Raw genomic sequence first — 17,876 nt, forward strand, 5'->3', positions numbered from 1 at the left:
TAATAAGGGAAGGAACTTTACTGGCAATCCTGTTCAACTGCCTCATTTTATAAATAAAAGCATTAGCTGAAATTAAAGAGTTCACTTGGGCATATCAGTAGCCAGTGGTTGAACTTAAATTAAAACTCTTAGATTCAAAACTCATTCAGTGCTATTTCAGCTATGCTATTTTCAGTCTATTGGTTAGACTAAAATACAATTATATGTGGAATATAGATAGCTAAAACAAATTAATTTGACAAAAAGTACTAGCCAAACTGTATCCTGGACTTTGGTTATTACTAGAGGAACATCAGGTTGGGGGTAGGCAAAAGACACATAACTTAGAACTTTAGTGGTGGGTGTGATGACTTACATACATACATACACACACACACAAGTGTGAAATTATAACACGGCCCAACTCTGGTTTATGGTGGTTCTGGGGATTGAGTGTAAGACCTTCGGTGCCTCAGGCATGAAAGTCTTTTGCATAACCATTATACTATTTCCTCAGCTGATAATGAAAATATTTGGGGAGTCGGCCTGTAGCGCAGCTGGTTAAGCGCAGGTGGTGCAAAGCACAAGGACCGGCATAAGGATCCCGGTTCGAACCCCGGCTCCCCACCTGCAGGGGAGTCGCTTCACAGGCAGTGAAGCAGGTCTGCAGGTGTCTATCTTTCTCTCCTCCTCTCTGTCTTCCCCTCCTCTCTCCATTTCTCTCTGTCCTATCCAACAACGACAACAACTATAATAACTACAACAATAAAACAACAAGGGCAACAAAAGGGAATAAATAAATAAAATTTAAAAAAATTTTAAAAAAAGAAAATATTTGGAAATAAACTTACAGTCAGTTTTTCTTAGTTAGGACAGGAATGCATCATAAAATACAGGGAGTTAAAGATAGAGCACATTTCCATTGATCAGGAAACTTCAAATACTAATATGATTTCAAGTCATTGCTAGACCTCTTGGTGTGGGGTCATTGTACGAATGTTAAAGTTTTTCTTAAAAGCTTATTTTGCTGATTAAATAAAACAGTAAAAGTTACAACAATATCAACAATTCTTTGATGAAGCAAGAATGTTATGATTAATGGAGATCAATTGATATACTAATCTACCAGGTATCATCAAGGTGAATAATACAATACAGATTAAATATTTGGGATATGGTCTTTTGCTCAGTCAGCCTCAAGTAACTGAGGGCATATCTGTCTATAAGATTATGCTTATTATTTTGGAAACATAGGGACAAGGAACTAGTGGCAGCAGAGAATAAGGTATGTAGGGGCCTGTGTTGGAGCAAAACTGAGGCAGTGTAGTGGTTACATACATTGTTTTATGGGGCCTAGTAGGTTTGAGGTAATGCTTTATGCTAATTTGGATTAATTGGTACCCACATTTCTGTAAACTCTACTCCAACTTTTATGCTCCTTTAACATTGATTTTATTGTTTTTTTCTGTCAGTGTTCATGATGCTTTTAAAATACTATCAGAGGAGAACATGAGTAAAATAGACCAACAGGAATGCATGGGGGAAACTAAATGCATTTCTGAGGAGACATTACTTTAACCATGCTGTCTTTCACTGAGTGTAATCACAAATACCTTACATAATTATCTGAGAATATCCAGATGGTCAGTTGTTCTTTTTCTAAAGTTCCAGTGCTTTTCATCAGTTTATTTCCTTTCTGGTGATCTCCAAGAATATGCCAAACTCCCCTTTTTAAATTACCTTTATTTATTGGATATAGACATCCAGAAATTGAATGGAAGGGGGTGAAAGAGAAGAATAAAAATGGACACCTGAAGCACTGCTTCGCCACTTGTGAAACTTTTCTTCTGCAGGTGGGGACTGGGGTTTGAACCCGAGTCCTTACACATTGTAACACGTGTGCTGAATCAGTTGTGCTACCACCCAGCCCCATACCCCTTCCCTGTTTTAAAATCTACCCATCACTTTCAGTAACACCTGAACTTTTTTCCAGTAAGAGAAATGCTTTTGGTATAATTCACTCCTTCTTCATGTCAGTTTTTCTTTACTAAACCAAGACAAAAAAATTCACAGATGTTGAATCATTCTCTCGTAGCTATTCCTCCTCTATACTTTTAGAGGAGCAACTTCCTATTTGGGCAGTCATGAAAAAAATAAAAAAGAGAAAAGAAAGAAGAAAGAAAAAGGAAAAAAGAATGAAAACAAAATTAATTCCTGCACAGGGGAGTGAGCATAATGATCGTGTAAAAAGACTCTCATAGCTCAGGCTCCAAAGTCCTAGGTTCAATTCCCCCTCTCAAAATAAATAAATAAATTAGAGTGGGTGAAGGACCGAGACAGACACAGTACTCACTGTTCGGCTCAAATGTCAAGTTTGAAACCAGTACAAACTTTAGCTGTTGTTCAGTTACAAATTTGAAAACTAAAATCAAAGTGAAGCCTTATCATAAATTCTTTTTTTTTTTCCTCAAGGGAGACTAGACCTTTACTACACAGCATACATTATGGGTGGGTATAAAAATGCCCCTAAAATCTTATAACTTTTTAAACAATGTTAAATCACTAATAAAAACATAAAAAGTTATAACAATGTTGATATCATTCAAAAATAATTTTACAAAATCATACTGCAGGTGTGCAATCATATATAGTCATCCCATATAGCAGCTATTGCAAAACACTACTAAAAGGTGGTAACTTTCACTAGAAAATATGCTATTACTTAATGACTTTCTCATCTCTGGCTTAAAATGGTGCCAGGGACTGAAACTGGTTATTTCAGAGCAGTGTTATTTATTTATTTACTTTGAGAGAGGGAGAGAGAGAGAGAGAGAGAGAGAGAGAGAGAAAGAGAGAGAACTGTTTATGTCTGGCATATGATGGTGCCTTACTCATACCATTTTACTAACCTTTGAATCGTCTCTCATGTTCTCCATCTCTTGGAAGCCTTCCTTATCTAGGTCTCACATCTTCCTCAAGTTGTATATCATTAATGAGAACTTTCTTCATAACTCTGTGCTTTCAATAAGAACTATACAGTTTTGTTTTCCTTGGAGGACAGGCATGCGCTTTTATTCTTTTTCTGTTCTTACCATTTATGGATAAGTCTGATACAGAAAGCACTCATTATTTAAGCTTGCAGAGTTAGCAGGCGATTCATGAGGTCCCCCCACTTGTAATATGTGAAATCTCTTGTGTGATTTCTTGAAACAAGAATTTTCTCTAGCTTAAAACAAAAACATTTTTCACTGGAAAAAATATCCCAAAAGATGTGCTTCTGTTTATGCTTTAGTGAGAACTCCTTAATGTGATACTGAATAGAGGGAAGGATGTACTGGAAGAACAATTCCAGGTAGCTGTGAATATTTTTGTCCTGATCTTTAAGACAGTTCCTCTGTCCTCTAACTGTACTAGCACTAGATCACATTCCAGAAATGAACATGTAGCTATAGTTCAGATGGTGATGTGCATTGTGTTATACTGGGTTGTTCTCATTAGGAATTATTATAGTCATGGTTCAGTTCTCTGATGGAGAGGTCAGTGGGATAGCTGAAAACAAAATATAGTTTGATCATTGAGACTGAATCAGTAAAAATCACTTGGAATATGTGGGTGAACTGTGCTAAATTATTACAATATGAGGTACCCGGATTGTTACCTCACATTTAATATGCACTTAGAGCAGTGAGATCATACCCTTTAATTTATTATTTTAAGAAGAAAGCAAGATTATTGAAAGATTTGAGCTCTTTTATTTGCAATTTAAAATAAAAGTGGAAGGACCCTAAAATGACAAACATTAGGGATTAAGTAAATCATGGATTTCTAATGATAGAATATTAAATAGCCATTAAAATAAAGAGTTTAGTGATGTCAGAAATTCATTAAACTAAGTAAGATAGAGCCAGATATAAAATTGCACGTGTGATTTAATCTCTCTTATGTAAAATGTTGAGAAATTCTAGAAGGAAATGCAAATAGAAGGTTAATGGCAATTGTCTCTAGGAGGTAAGATTGGTGGCAGTTATCATTACTATTTTTCTTTTATATACACATTTTCTAGATTTTGAACAATAGAGATGAGTAAGACTTTTCATCAAGCGATATATAAATGTCTAGCAATAAAAGTAAAATAGAAGTAGAGACTTGTAAGTAGTCTTTATGTCCATAGAAGTAGAGACAATAGAAATACTGAATAATTACTTGCCACATGCCCAAGAAATGTTTCTGAAAGGTTATAAAATATCAAAAGAAAACCATTTTGGGAGGTGAAAGTATCATCTAGCATGTTAAAATGATAGATTTTTCAAATTATCATAGTGAATTGATTTTCACAATTACTATTCTTAATATTTTCTTTTGTTTCCTAGCTTCTACCTCTGAACCTGAGTCAATTTTAAGATGGTCTCTCCCTGAAGCATGGGCAGGTGTTGAAAAGGGCTGGGGAGGTTACAACTACACGATTCCTGTCCCTGGTGATGATGTACTGATTCTACCCAGTGAGTACATGTTGTTAAAATTCGGTGGCTCTAGCTGGCCGGGCTAGCTTCACGGGCGGGTAACAGAGATGACCAGAGACATACGGCTGGGCAGGGAAGCTGTATTTCTTTATTCAGGAACAATGATTCATAAACTAACCCAACCTAATCACCAAACAGAACTCTGGTGCCTCTTTCCCCCGCGACGGCGCCAAGCACTCTGGAACTCTGGAACTCTCTCGGGGTTCCTTGGGGCGGGGCCAAGTGGGCCCGCGAAACTAGCAGGACTGATCCAATTTTCTTTGCAGGGGGAGAGCTAGAACAACCCAATGTAAAGCATAGAACAAGTACACTCACCAATGATCTAAATAATCACAGGAAGACTTAATAAAATCAATCAATATGACATTATCTGCTATTTCAGATCTCATAAAAAAATAAATGCCAAAGACTGTAGAATAAGAATTCAATGTGCCACCATGAACAGGAGTACCCATCCCTAATTAACGTGGAGGGTTTTATTTAAAGATGTCCTTCACCGGGGGTCAGGTGGTGGCACACCTGGTTGACCACACACATTACCATACATAAGGGCCAGGGTACTAACCCCTGCTCCCAACTTGCAGGAAGGACTCTTCAAGAACGGTGAAGCAAGTCTGCAGTGCAGGTGTCTCTTTCTTTCTCTCCCACTCTATCTCCCTCTTCCTCTCAATTTCTCTCTGTCCTATTGAATAAAATTGAAAAAAGAAAAAGGAAAGAATTATCTCCAAACTTTTTTTTTAAGATTCATTCATTTATTTTATGAGATAGAGGTCAGAGCCACACTTGATCATATATGATATGAGATGCAGGCCTCACTTCTAAGAAACACTCTACTTACTCACTTAACCACCTCTCCAGCTGTTACAACCTCTTTTGATTTTGTTAAAATTTCTGTATTTGGGGGATTAATGGTTTACAGTAGCTTGTACATGTGTAACATTTCTCAGTTTTCCACATAACAATTCAAACACTACTAGGTCCTCTCTGCCATCATGTTCCAATTTTATTTAACATAATGAGGGCAGGTGTTAGTGCATCTAGTTGAGTGCACATTACCATGCTCAAAGACCTGGGTCCAAGCCGCTGTCTGAACCTGCATAGGATGGAAGAATCAGGAGTGCTAAAGCAGCATTGCATGCATTTCCCTCTCCCTCTCCCTCTCCCTCTCCCTCTCCCTCTCTCTCTCTATCTATCTCTCTGTCTCTTTCTCTCTCTTCCTCTTCTCTCAATTTCTTTCTGTCCTATTAGAAAGAAAGAAAAAAAGTGAAACATAGCCAAATAATTGCATACTTCTATAGAATATAAAGTACTCAGCTGACCTTCACTGAAAGTGGGACAAGTAGCTTCTAAGTCTAAAAGTCTTACAATACCACCAAGTAGATCTATTTATCAGTTAGAGACAACCAGAAATTGAGAGGGCAGGAGGAGATAGAGAAATACAGAGACAGAGAGACACCTGCAATACTGCTTTACCACTGGCAAAGCTTTCTCCCTGCAGGTGGGGACTGGGAGCTCAAACCTGGGTCCTTGTGCTTTGTAAAACACATGCACTCAACCAGGTGTGCCACCTCCCAGGCCCTAGTTGTTTTTTTTTTTTTTATGTCAGAAAAATGACAACACAAATTCTAGGACCTTTGTGTTCTTGAAAGACAGAATATGAGGAAAGCCAGAGAATGTAGGCAGAAGCAATTTTCAGAGGCCATAGGGGCCTCTTACCTTATGACATTTTATGAAAACTACTGAGCAAACATGCTCTCATTTTGCCTTGGCATTTCAAAGATGCTGGAATAGGAAAAGATAGAACAGAGATATACAACTATGTCCTTATTTACTCATATATCCATTTATCTAGAAAGATGACTCATCACATAGGACATAGACTCATACTTCTTTTTTAAAGAGTTCTTAAGAATTCCCCTTGTTATTTCACCAAAGTAAAGTGCTCTGGTGTGTGTGTGGGGGTGTTCTGGTCATGTAACATGACAGAGGAGGACCTAGGTCAGGGTTAGAGCGTTACATGGAAAACTGAGAAATGTAGGAGCCAGGGGGTAGAGCAGTAAGTTAAGCGCACATGGCACAAAGCACAAGGAATGCTTTAAGAATCCCTGTTAGAGCCCCGGCTCCACATCTGGGCAGGGGTGGGTGGGTGGGTGGATGGGGAGTGGGGGGGTGTCGCTTCACAGGTGGTGAAGAAAGTCTGCAGGTGTCTTCTCCTCTCTTGATTCCTCTCTGCCCTATCCAACAACAACAGCAATGGCAACAATAACATTAATTACAATAAGAACAAGGGCAAAATAGGGAAAATGGCTTCCAGGAGCAGTGGATTCATAGTGCAGGCACCGAGCCCCAGCAATAACCTTGGAGGCAAAAAAGAAAGAAAAAAGAAAGAAAGAAAGAAAGAAAGAAAGGAAGAAAGGAAGAAAGAGAAAAAGAAAACTGAGAAATGTGACACTTGTACCAGCTACTGTATTTTACTGCTGACTATAAACCATTAATCCCCCCAATAAAAGAAAAAAAAAAAGAATCTCACTTCTCTGAATAGAAAGTATTTTGATAATACAAATTTATTTCTCCTATAATATTTTATTTCATTGTTCAACTTGAATTTCTTAGGATAATACCAAATATAATAATTGCAATAAATAAAATAATAATTACAGTAACTGTGTCACAAAAATATCATTACTATAATTTTTTAATTTTATAAATTTATTAAAATATTTATTTATTAATGAGAGAAACAGGAGGAGGAAGAGAAAGGGAACCAGAGCATCATTCTAGTACATATACTGCTGGAGACCAAACTCAGGAACTCATGCTTGAAAGTCCAATGCTTTATCCACTGCACCACCTCCTGGACCTCCATTATTATTATTATCATCCTCATCATCACCATAATTATTATTATTTTATTGACAGAGAAACAGGGACCTAAGGCAATTAAGTAACTTCCCCAGGGTTATTAAATTCTGCATTTGGCAGAATTAGGACTTTAATCCAGACAAATGTTTCTAGGTCTATATTCTAAATCTATAAAGTACACTTCCTTTCTAATAAAACTAAGCATATACTTAAAGAGAATATCTGTGTTATCTGCTTTATTCATAATAAAAATGAGACACAGGGGGCATTGGTGATATATCTGTGCATCTTAACACAGAGAGATGAGGCTAGGAAGCAGTGTAGACTTGAGTGAATTACTATTCTCATCCAATTTCCTTATCATTTACCTTTCTCAATGGAGGGTGTAGCTTTTTGGATAAAAAAGCTCATGAGTCATTCCTGCAAAAAAAAAAAAAAATGTCTATTATCTTTCAGCTACGACATTTCTTTGATGAATCCAGTCAGCAGATTGGCCCTGGGCTGGTGCTATTTCCCAGTAAACAAGCTGTGTCCCCAACTCCATGTAGATGAATGCATACTGTGTGTCCTGATTTTGAGAAGTCCCTGGTATCCTCTATTCTTCCTCCTCATTCTTTTGTTCATGATGAGTTTATAAAACAGACCTGAATTCTCCATGAAGCTGCTCTTAAGTATCAAAAATTAGTACTTTATGGGGGAAAAGATATGCAGCAGACCAGATGCATTTTATTTATAAAGAATCCCTTTGGGAGGCCAGGTGGTGGCACACCAAGTTAAGCACACATGGTAAGAAGCACAAAGACCCACTCAAGGATCCCAGTTTGAGCCCCAGCTCCCTATCTGTAAGCGATGGGGTCGCTTCACAAGCAGTGAAACACATCTGCAGGTATTTCTCTCTCTCTCCTTCTCTACCTTCCTGTCCCCTCCCAATTTCTCTCTGTCATATCCAATAAAAATGGAAGAAAAAAAAAGAAAATAAGAATCTTTTGGGGGCTGGGTGAGAGCTCACTCAAAAGAACACACATTTTGTCATGTGTGAAGAAAGACCTGGGTTCAAGTTTCAGGCACCACATAGTAGTACCATATGCCAGTGGGGTAGTTCTTCTCTGAAATTGAAAAAAAAAAAAAAAAGAATCTGCTAGTAGCAGTGGAATCATGAGCAGATTCAAGGTCCTTAGTGGGGAAAAAATATGATTAGTTGTTTTATACTATTGTGATTATGAAAAAAGTGTTTTGAATAAGTATGCTATCTTGATTTTTTTTCTACTTATAACTCTAGAAATAAACCTTCCCACTTGACAGGTTTTACTCTATACAGCGAGAAGACCTTAGAAAATTTGTAAAATAAATAAATTAATTAAATAATGTATTTTTCTTTTGAATAAACTTTTAAGAATTAAGGGTTTTTTGGTTTTGTGTGTGTGTGTGTGTGTGTGTCTGTGATGAGGATGATAATGGTGTTGATAAAATCAGCCATAATTTGTGTTCTTGGAATGTGCTATATACAGTGCTGAGTGTTCACTGTGGATAGTCATGATTCCTGCAATTGCTTTATGTGTAGAGCCTGATAGATGAGTAACCTGAGACATAAAAGATTTCAGATAATTTGTCCAGATTTCATTGAGATGGTAACTAAATATGCTGGGACAGAAAAGCAGACAGTTTGAGACCAGAACCCTAGCTCTTTATCATATCATTTTTAAGAAAGTCTGTTCCTGTGTTCACTAATTTATCAAAATCACTTCTTACTATGTGCACTTAACCTGGTGCGCTACTACCCGACCCCCTTTTTTTCAGAATCAAAAGACTGCACATTACACTGAATTTATACTTCTCTGCCTACTACATTGTTAGTTTCACGTGGAATTAAAAAGAAAAAAAAAAGAAAAGAAAGAAACCTGTGCTGTTTATTGAGTACCTAGCATATGTCAGATAGTCTACTTGAGGAATTCAGTTTTACCACATCCCCATTAGGTACATACACATAAACAAACTGATGAAACTTCTGAAAGAGCTATCTGATGCAATGAGCCATTGGTAAAAGCATTTATTTTGCATCTGGTAACAAATGTAGTTATGGTTCAAGTTAACACTCTTTTTCAATTCAGTTAAACCAATCTTTACAGAACATTCACTGTGTTTAAAGCACTGTACCCAAGTGCTCACAACCTGGAATTCAAAAGACAAGTTGCATACTTCCATACCCTCACACAGTTAGTGATTCAGTGGGTTAATAATGTATATACAACAATACAAGACATATCAGCAATAATAATAATAGTATAGTTATAATAAGCCACAGAAATACTTAGAATCGAAGAGTTTCAGGTCAGTAGAAGAGATGGATTTGTGAAGAAGGAGGCATGAGAAGTAGCCACTGAAAAACAGTATAAAAATTTAAGGGTTAACTGTGAGATACAAAGGTTTTCTGAGCATATATGTTTGGATTTTGGAATTGTAAGGATTGATAAGCTATGGATAATATTCTGATTTTCTCAGTTACCAACTATGCAACAATGGACAAATTTTAAACCTCTCTGATTTTCATCTACAATGTGAGGGTAATAATTAATATATTGTAATGTTGAGAGGATTAAATGAGATAACATCAGTGCATGTGATCACTGCATAGAGTATTGGCAGTAATGGAATTACAGATGAAAATCATCTTTTTTTTTTTTTAATGTATCAGGTGCTTCTTTCCTTCATTTTTCCATCTGGCTGCCTCTGTTGGCCTCTGGTATTAGCAACACTTTGTATTTGCTTTCCAATGGCTTATTATTTAATTCTCACAACATCCTTGGGAGTTAAATAGGTAATAACTATTATTACAGTAAAAACCCATTTTTACATAATACGATTTTAATGGAACTGCTGATTTTACAAAATGAAAGTGACTGGTAAAGAAGATTTAAGTGATACTTTTGAACCTCTAATATAATTTTATGGTGTTTTGTGTATTTTAATTCATTAATAAAGGAAACATGTAGAACATTCCCATCATTATTCAAATAGAATAGCATAATTTTTCAATAAAATTCTTAAGGTAAATTGCCTATTTCCATTTTCTGGGAAATCAATTTTATGGAATGACCTCAGACCTATCCTATTCCATAAAAATAGGATTTTACTGTACTAATAAAAGATATCACTAACTTAAGTACGGTATCATTTTCCTTTAAGACATTTTGTATTTATAGACATTGGATTTTGAAAGAGCTTTAAATTCTTTTCAGTGATACTGAATATATAGAGTAAGCTAAATATAATCTTGAAAAATTTGTGTAATTTAGTTTATGGTTCCTTTGCTTTGCAGAAACAAGTATACCTTTTTTTCCTCAGCTTTATCTAGATATTGGAAGACTTGGTATAAATCTAGGTGTCCTATGGAGTGAAAGATGCTATCTAACATACTATGCAAACCTCACACTTTCACAAGCATAGCTGTTCAATGGGTGAAATGACCTTACTAACTTATATTTCATACTTTGTTCTGAACTAACCTGAAAGGATTTGAGTAAGATACTTCTAGTGCTTTCTCTGAGGGGATTGCAACCATGCTAGGATGACATCCTTTTACACAGGGCAAGCTTAATAAAAGGAAATGTGTTATAATTTCAAATGATAGGATATTTCTTTGAAGGGTACAGATATAATATCACATAGCCTCCAGCATAGTTTTGTGTGCATGTGTGTGCACGCACACTAAAATTCACTGTATTCCATTTTATGTGTTACTTTGAACTGTCTTTATTTGAAGAGATGAATGGAAGAATACTATTTTTATTCTACAATAGTTCTGTTTGTTCTGATTTTCATTACTAGAGTGCTTTGAATGGCAGAAAGGCTCACCAAAGTCATGTGTTTATGAAAGATGTCAATATATAACAAATTCTCTTGTTATGCCACAAGGCATTATGATTAGTTATATGAACTAAGATGACCACAAATCAATAATTTTGCATAGAAATTTCTACAAGATTTTATGTTATAACATTATTAGGTTGGTTTACCCTCTTATTACCTGTAGCTTATGTAGTTTATTTTATTTATTTATTAATGAGAACGATAGGAGAGAAAGAAAACCAAACAGCAGTCTGGTATATGTACTACTAGGGATTGAACTCAGGAATTCATATTTTAAAGTTCAATACTTTATCCACTGTGCCATATCCCAGGCCATTTAAGTAGTATTTTAAAACCATAGTCATGTCTTATTTGAATGGGATAGAAAAAAAAATCTTACAAGCTATTATTACCATTTATCCTAGGTTAGTTACAAATGGAAAGAATAAGACATTTACATTTGAACTACATAAATTCTCTTTATGTGTCACAGATAGCATCAGAAGGGAGAGAAAAAAATGCTTTGAAGATATACTTAACAACTTCAGACATATTTTCCCTTTTTTCATTTTATTGGTGGATAAATAGCTTTTTGAACTTTATTTTGGATTGAGACAGAGAAACTGGGGAAGGTAGGAAGGAGAGGGAGAAACAACTGCAGCACTGCTTCATCACTTATGAAGCGTCTCCTCTAAGGTAGGGACTGGGGGCTTGAACATGTAATATGTGTGCTTTCTTAGATGCAACATCTAATAAAGTTGTTAACACATGGCTACAGTGCAGCTTTTCATCTCCCCAGGATAGACGTCTGCAGAACACTCTCTGCCCTAACTTTCTTTTCCATAATCATACATCAAGATGCTAAAACATTCCTCACTCCCTTTCAACTCCTCCCTCTTCAGAGTCTTTTATGTAGTATGATATACCACACCTAGTCTTGTTCAGACACATTTTTTTAGCTCATAAATTGTGGGAAAATTATGTTTTTTTTGTTTGTAGTGCTAGGGTGCTAGGACCTCATGAGACACATGCATGCAGGATTTCACTGACCTCAGGCTGATGTTTTCATTATTTTATTTATTTATTTTTATTTATTTATTTATTTATTCTTGCCTCCAGGGTTATTGCCTGGGGCTCAGTGCCTGCACCATGACTCCACTGCTCCTGGAGGCCATTTCCCCTCCCCCTTTTGTTGCTCTTGTTGTTGTAGCATTGTTGTGGTTATTATTGTTATTGTTGGTGTCATTTGTTGTTGGACAGGACAGAGAGAAATGGAGAGAGGAGGGGAAGAAAGAGAGAGGGAGAGAAAGACAGACACCTGAAGACCTGCTTCACCACCTCTGAAGCGGCTCCCCTGCAGGTGGGGAGCTGGGGGCTCAAACTGGAATCCTTACACTGGTCCTTGTGCTTTGTGCCACGTGCACTTAATCCGCTGCACCACTGCCCAACCCCGTGATCTTTTCATTCTTAAAAATAAATAAATAGGGAGTTGGGAAGTAGCATAATGGGTTCTTTTTTTTTTAAATTTTTTATTTAAGAAAGGATTAACGAACAAAACCATAAGGTAGGAGGGGTACAAGTACACACAATTCCCACCACCCAATCTCCTTAACCCACCCCCTCCCATGATAGCTTTCCCATTCTCTATCCCTCTGGGAGCATGGACCCAGGGTCATTGAGGGTTGCAGAAGGTAGAAAGTCTGGCTTCTGTAATTATTCCCTGCTGAACATGGGCGTTGACTGGTCAGTCCATACTCCCAGTCTGCCTCTCTCTTTCCCTAGTAAGGTGTGTCTCTGGGGAAGCTGAGCTCCAGGACACATTGGTGGGGTCTTCAATCCAGGGAAGCCTGGCCTGGAAGAAATGGAACAATTCCTAGAAACCTATGCACTTCCAAAACTGAACCAAGAAGAACTACAAAATCTAAATGCGCCAATCACAGACAAAGAAATTGAAACCGTTATTAAGACTCTCCCCAACAACAAAAGTCCTGGACCAGATGACTTCCCAAACGAATTCTACAAAACTTTCAGGAAACAGTTAATACCCATACTTCTTAAGCTATTCCATAAGATTGAAGAAACAGGAATACTCCCTTCTACCTTCTATGAAGCCAACATCACCCTGATACCAAAAGCTGATAGGGACAGAACAAAAAAGGAAAACTACAGACCAATATCTCTGATGAACATAGATGCCAAAATATAAAACAAGATCTTGGCCAACCGGATACAGCAACATATCAAAAAGATTGTTCATCATGACCAAGTGGGATTCATCCCAGGAATGCAAGGCTGGTTCAACATCCGTAAGTCAATCAATGTCATTCACCACATCAATAAAAGCAAAGCCAAAAACCACATGATTATCTCAATAGATGCAGAGAAAGCCTTTGACAAAATCCAACACCCATTCATGCTCTAAACTCTACAAAAAATGGGAATAGATGGGAAATTCCTCAAGATAGTAGAGTCTATATATAGCAAACCTACTGCCAACATCATACTCAATGGACAGAAGCTGAAAGCATTCCCCCTCAGATCGGGGACTAGACAGGGCTGTCCATTGTCACTGTTACTCTTCAACATAGTATTGGAAGTTCTTGCCATAGCAATCAGGCAATAGAAAGAAATCAAAGGAATACAGATTGGAAGGGAAGAAGTCAAGCTCTCACTATTTGCAGATGATATGATAGTATACATAGAAAGACCTAAAGAATCTAGTAGAAAATTACTGGAAGTTATTAGGCAATATAGCAAGGTATCAGGCTACAAAATCAATGTACAAAAATCAGTGGCATTTCTTTATGCAAACACTAAATCTGAAGAAATCCAGAAATCAGAAATCACTCCAGAAATCACTCCCATTTACTGTTTCAGCAAAATCAATCAAATACCTAGGAATAAAGTTGGCCAAAGAAGTGAAAGACTTGTATGCTGAAAACTATGAGTCGCTACTCAAGGAAATAGAAACTGATACCAAGAAATGGAAAGATATCCCATGCTCATGGATTGAAAGAATAAATATCATCAAAATGAATATTCTCCCCAGAGCCATATACAAATTTAATGCAATACCCATCAAAGTTCCACCAAGCTTCTTTAAGAGAATAGAACAAACACTACAGTCATTTATCTGGAAACTGAAAACACCTAGAATTGCCAAAACCATCTTGAGGAAAAGAAACAGAAATGGAGGCATAGTGGGTTCTTAAGCGCAGGTGACCCAAAGCGCGAGGACTGGTGTTAGGATCCCGGTTGAGCCCCAACCTGCAGGGGAGTAGCTTCACAAGTGGTGAAGCAAGTCTGCAAGTGTCTATCTTTCTCTCCCCCTCTTTGTCTTCCCCTCCTCTCTCCATTTCTCTCTGTCCTAATGAACTACGACGACATCAATAACAACAACAGTAATAACTACAATAAAAACGAGGGCAACAAAAGGAAATAAATAAGTATATTAAATAATAATAATGATAAATAAATATAGAAAGGGAGAAAGAGGAGAAGAGAGAGAAAATACTACTGCTCCACCATCAGTGGACCTTGCTAGGCAAGAGTATTTTTGTTTGAAGTTCTTCCATGCAGTGTGGCTGGACTGCAGTCACTTAAAGGCAGGTGTGAGGAACAGTTAATTGGTCTGAGGGTCATGTTAGACCCCCATCATTTGGTCAGGTCCTACCAAGGCAATCACAGGCACAACTTGAAATTCAGTGAATCTAAGAGCTTTTTTTTCATAGCAACATTAAGTGCTAATTTTTAAGTTGCTAATTTTGTATGACTCACAAATGATATTCTAAATATCCAAATTACCTTTGACTAAGGAAAGGTTTCCACCCCTTGATTTAAAGGTTTAGCTGGGAGTGGGGCGGCAGCGCAGGAGTTTAAGTGGTGGAAAGTGCAAGGACTGGCATAAGGATCCGGGTTCAAGCCCCAAACTCCCCACCTACAGGGGAGTCACTTCACAAGTGGTGAAGCAGGTCTGTAGGTATCTATCTTTCTCTCCCCCTCTCTGTCTTCCTCTCCTCTCTCCATTTCTCTCTGTCCTAACAATGACAACAATGATAACTACAACAGCAATAAAAAACAAGGGTAACAAAAGGGAAAATAAATGAATAAAAAGATAAAAATTTTTAATAAAAGTTTAGCTTGGCTACATTGTTTAAGGTGACTCATTCTTGTAACTGACAGTAAAAACTGGTTACTGACTTGGAGGTGGTCAGAAATATTAACTAAGTGGCCTCAGTTTCTCTCCAGGCTTTCTCACAATGTGGTAGCTAGATTCCATGAAAGAACAGTCCTAAGAAGAAGTGCTCCAAGAGTGAGCAGTTTAAGAGAGTGGAAGTCACCCTTTAGGCCAGGTTAGCAACTTCAGATTATTATAATGGCTATGTTTCTTGGTCATACAGGACCAAAAAGCCAGTCCAGACTCAAGGGAGGAGAATTAGACCCAAGCCCTTAATGGGAGGCATTGCAGTAAACTCCCAGTTGTCTTTAATCCACAATTGTATGTGTACACGCACGCACATGCGCGCACACACGCACACCCAGACACACACACACACACACACACACACACACACACACACACACAGACAGACACACACACACACTTAAGAGCAGATGTACCTGACTTCAGAAGATTTGAATATTTTCAGCTCTGCTAAATTTATACCATCTTCCCTTTCTTAGATAACTTTATTTAGATTCTGTTAACTTACGTGGGTCAGAAAGTGAAGAACGCCAAGTGGAAGACTGGTCTGAGGATTTCAGTCTTTTTTTATATTTTTTTATTTCTTACCATCTACAGTTCTGGTGTTTCTTTGCCTTTTTATAACCTGAAAGTGGGATTCTTTGATCTTCTAAACATAATTGAACCCCTTCTATAGGACTGTTCACATGGAAGTAAAAATGGATGGCAAAGTTCTCATCGAAGTCTTTAGCCAAATATTGACACAAGTAACTAGTGGCCTTTTCTTGGGGCAGAGGTGGAGACACATGTTAAGCATATGTTTCCTTCAAGGTAGAAATTAAAGGTATATGATCAGGATAGCTGTCAAGTTTTTCTTTTGCCTTATTCAGAAAATGTATCTGAAGAGTGGGCAGACCTGATTTTTAAGAGACACTTTTGACCTAGAAGTTTAAAAAAATTGTTATTAGTGATTTATTATTGATTTATAAAATTATGAGGTAACAGGGGTTACCTCATACATACATCTTTCCCACCACCAGATTTCTGTGTCTCTATTCCCTCCATTAGAAGTAACATAAGTTCTCCCAAGATCATAGATATGGATTGACTATTATTTCTATAACTATATATATGTATATATATATATATTATAATTTAACCATTTTCTCTTTAGTCCTGCTTTATCTTCCTTTTTTTTTAAAATTTTTTATTTAAGAAAGGATTAGTGAACAAAAACATAAGGTAGGAGGGGTACAACTCCACACAATTCCCACCACCCAATCCCCATAACCCACCCCCTCCCATGATAGCTTTCCCATTCTCTAGCCCTCTGGGAGCATGGACCCAGGGTCGTTGAGGATTGCAGAAGGTAGAAGGTCTGGCTTCTGTAATAGCTTCCCCGCTGAACATGGGCGTTGACTGGTCGGTCCATACTCCCAGTCTGCCTCTCTCTTTCCCTAGTAAGGTGTGTCTCTGGGGAAGCTGAGCTCCAGGACACATTGGTGGGGTCTTCAATCCAGGGAAGCCTAGCCAGCATCCTGGTGGCATCTGGAACCTGGTGATTGAAAAGAGAGTTAACATATGAAGCCAAACAATTTGTTGAGCAATCATGGATCCCAAGCTTGGAATAGTGGAGAGGAAGTGTTAGGGAGGTACTCACTGCAAACTCTAGTGTACTTCTGCTTTCAGGTATATATTTTGCAGTAGTTTATGGATACGTGTGCACATAAGCTCTCTCACAGAAACTGGTGTATATCTAGATTATGGGACTTTGTTAGAAAGTGAACTACCTGAGATGAAATTAGAGTGTACTATAAAAGGAAAGGTCTCACCCGAGTAATGAAGTTGAAGGGTTGTCATTCCACACGTGAAGTCTCTGGATACAGTCTGAGGTAAAGCATGTTGAGGTGGCAATCGTTGCTTTGGTTAGGTTGTGATCGGCGGATGCAATATTATTTGGTTTGGATTGGGAGATGCATACGGGAAAGTGGGCCCTATCCAAGGGTTCCAGGACTGGGGGAAGTAGGGGCTCTATAGTGAAGATGTGAGGTTCCTGCTGTCTTAGGGTTCAAAAAGACAATCGATAGTTAATATTATCATCACATTATTTGTTAATTGGGTTAACTTTGAAAAGTCCCTTTGTTATGGTTTGCTGTACAGTACCCAGTATCTTGTATATAGCTGTGTTATTGGATGCTTCTAATCTACTTGGTCTAGGCTTTTGAGAGAGTCCGCATATCAAATACATAGCCTATATATTAAAAAGATTCAGTTCGTCTTTTGAGAAACTTTGAGACATACAATTGATTTCCCCCTCTCATATTAATTAACTACTGATTTATATGTCTACATTTTGCTAGGAGTGTACATAAACACCATTCCCACCACCAAAGGACTGTGACCCATCCCTCCCGCCCACTCCCACCCCCCACTGGCCCAGGAAGCTACATGTCTACCCCTCACCATTGGGTTTTTACTTTGGTGCC

At 37.6% G+C, this 17,876-nt stretch overlaps 1 protein-coding gene across 8 annotated transcripts in view; it reads left to right on the plus strand.

The window, feature by feature from the left end:
* PKHD1 (PKHD1 ciliary IPT domain containing fibrocystin/polyductin) overlaps positions 1 to 17,876 on the plus strand; it is a 617,401-nt gene that overhangs the window by 349,834 nt on the left and 249,691 nt on the right. For all 8 annotated transcript variants that reach the window (XM_007516520.3, XM_060190048.1, XM_060190049.1 and 5 more), the window contains one exon: positions 4,350 to 4,478. In XM_007516520.3, the coding sequence (XP_007516582.1) occupies positions 4,350 to 4,478 (129 nt within the window). The remainder of the gene's footprint in view (positions 1 to 4,349; positions 4,479 to 17,876) is intronic.

The sequence above is a fragment of the Erinaceus europaeus genome, chromosome 4, assembly GCF_950295315.1.
Source record: "Erinaceus europaeus chromosome 4, mEriEur2.1, whole genome shotgun sequence".
NCBI classification, from domain to species: Eukaryota; Metazoa; Chordata; class Mammalia; order Eulipotyphla; family Erinaceidae; genus Erinaceus; species Erinaceus europaeus.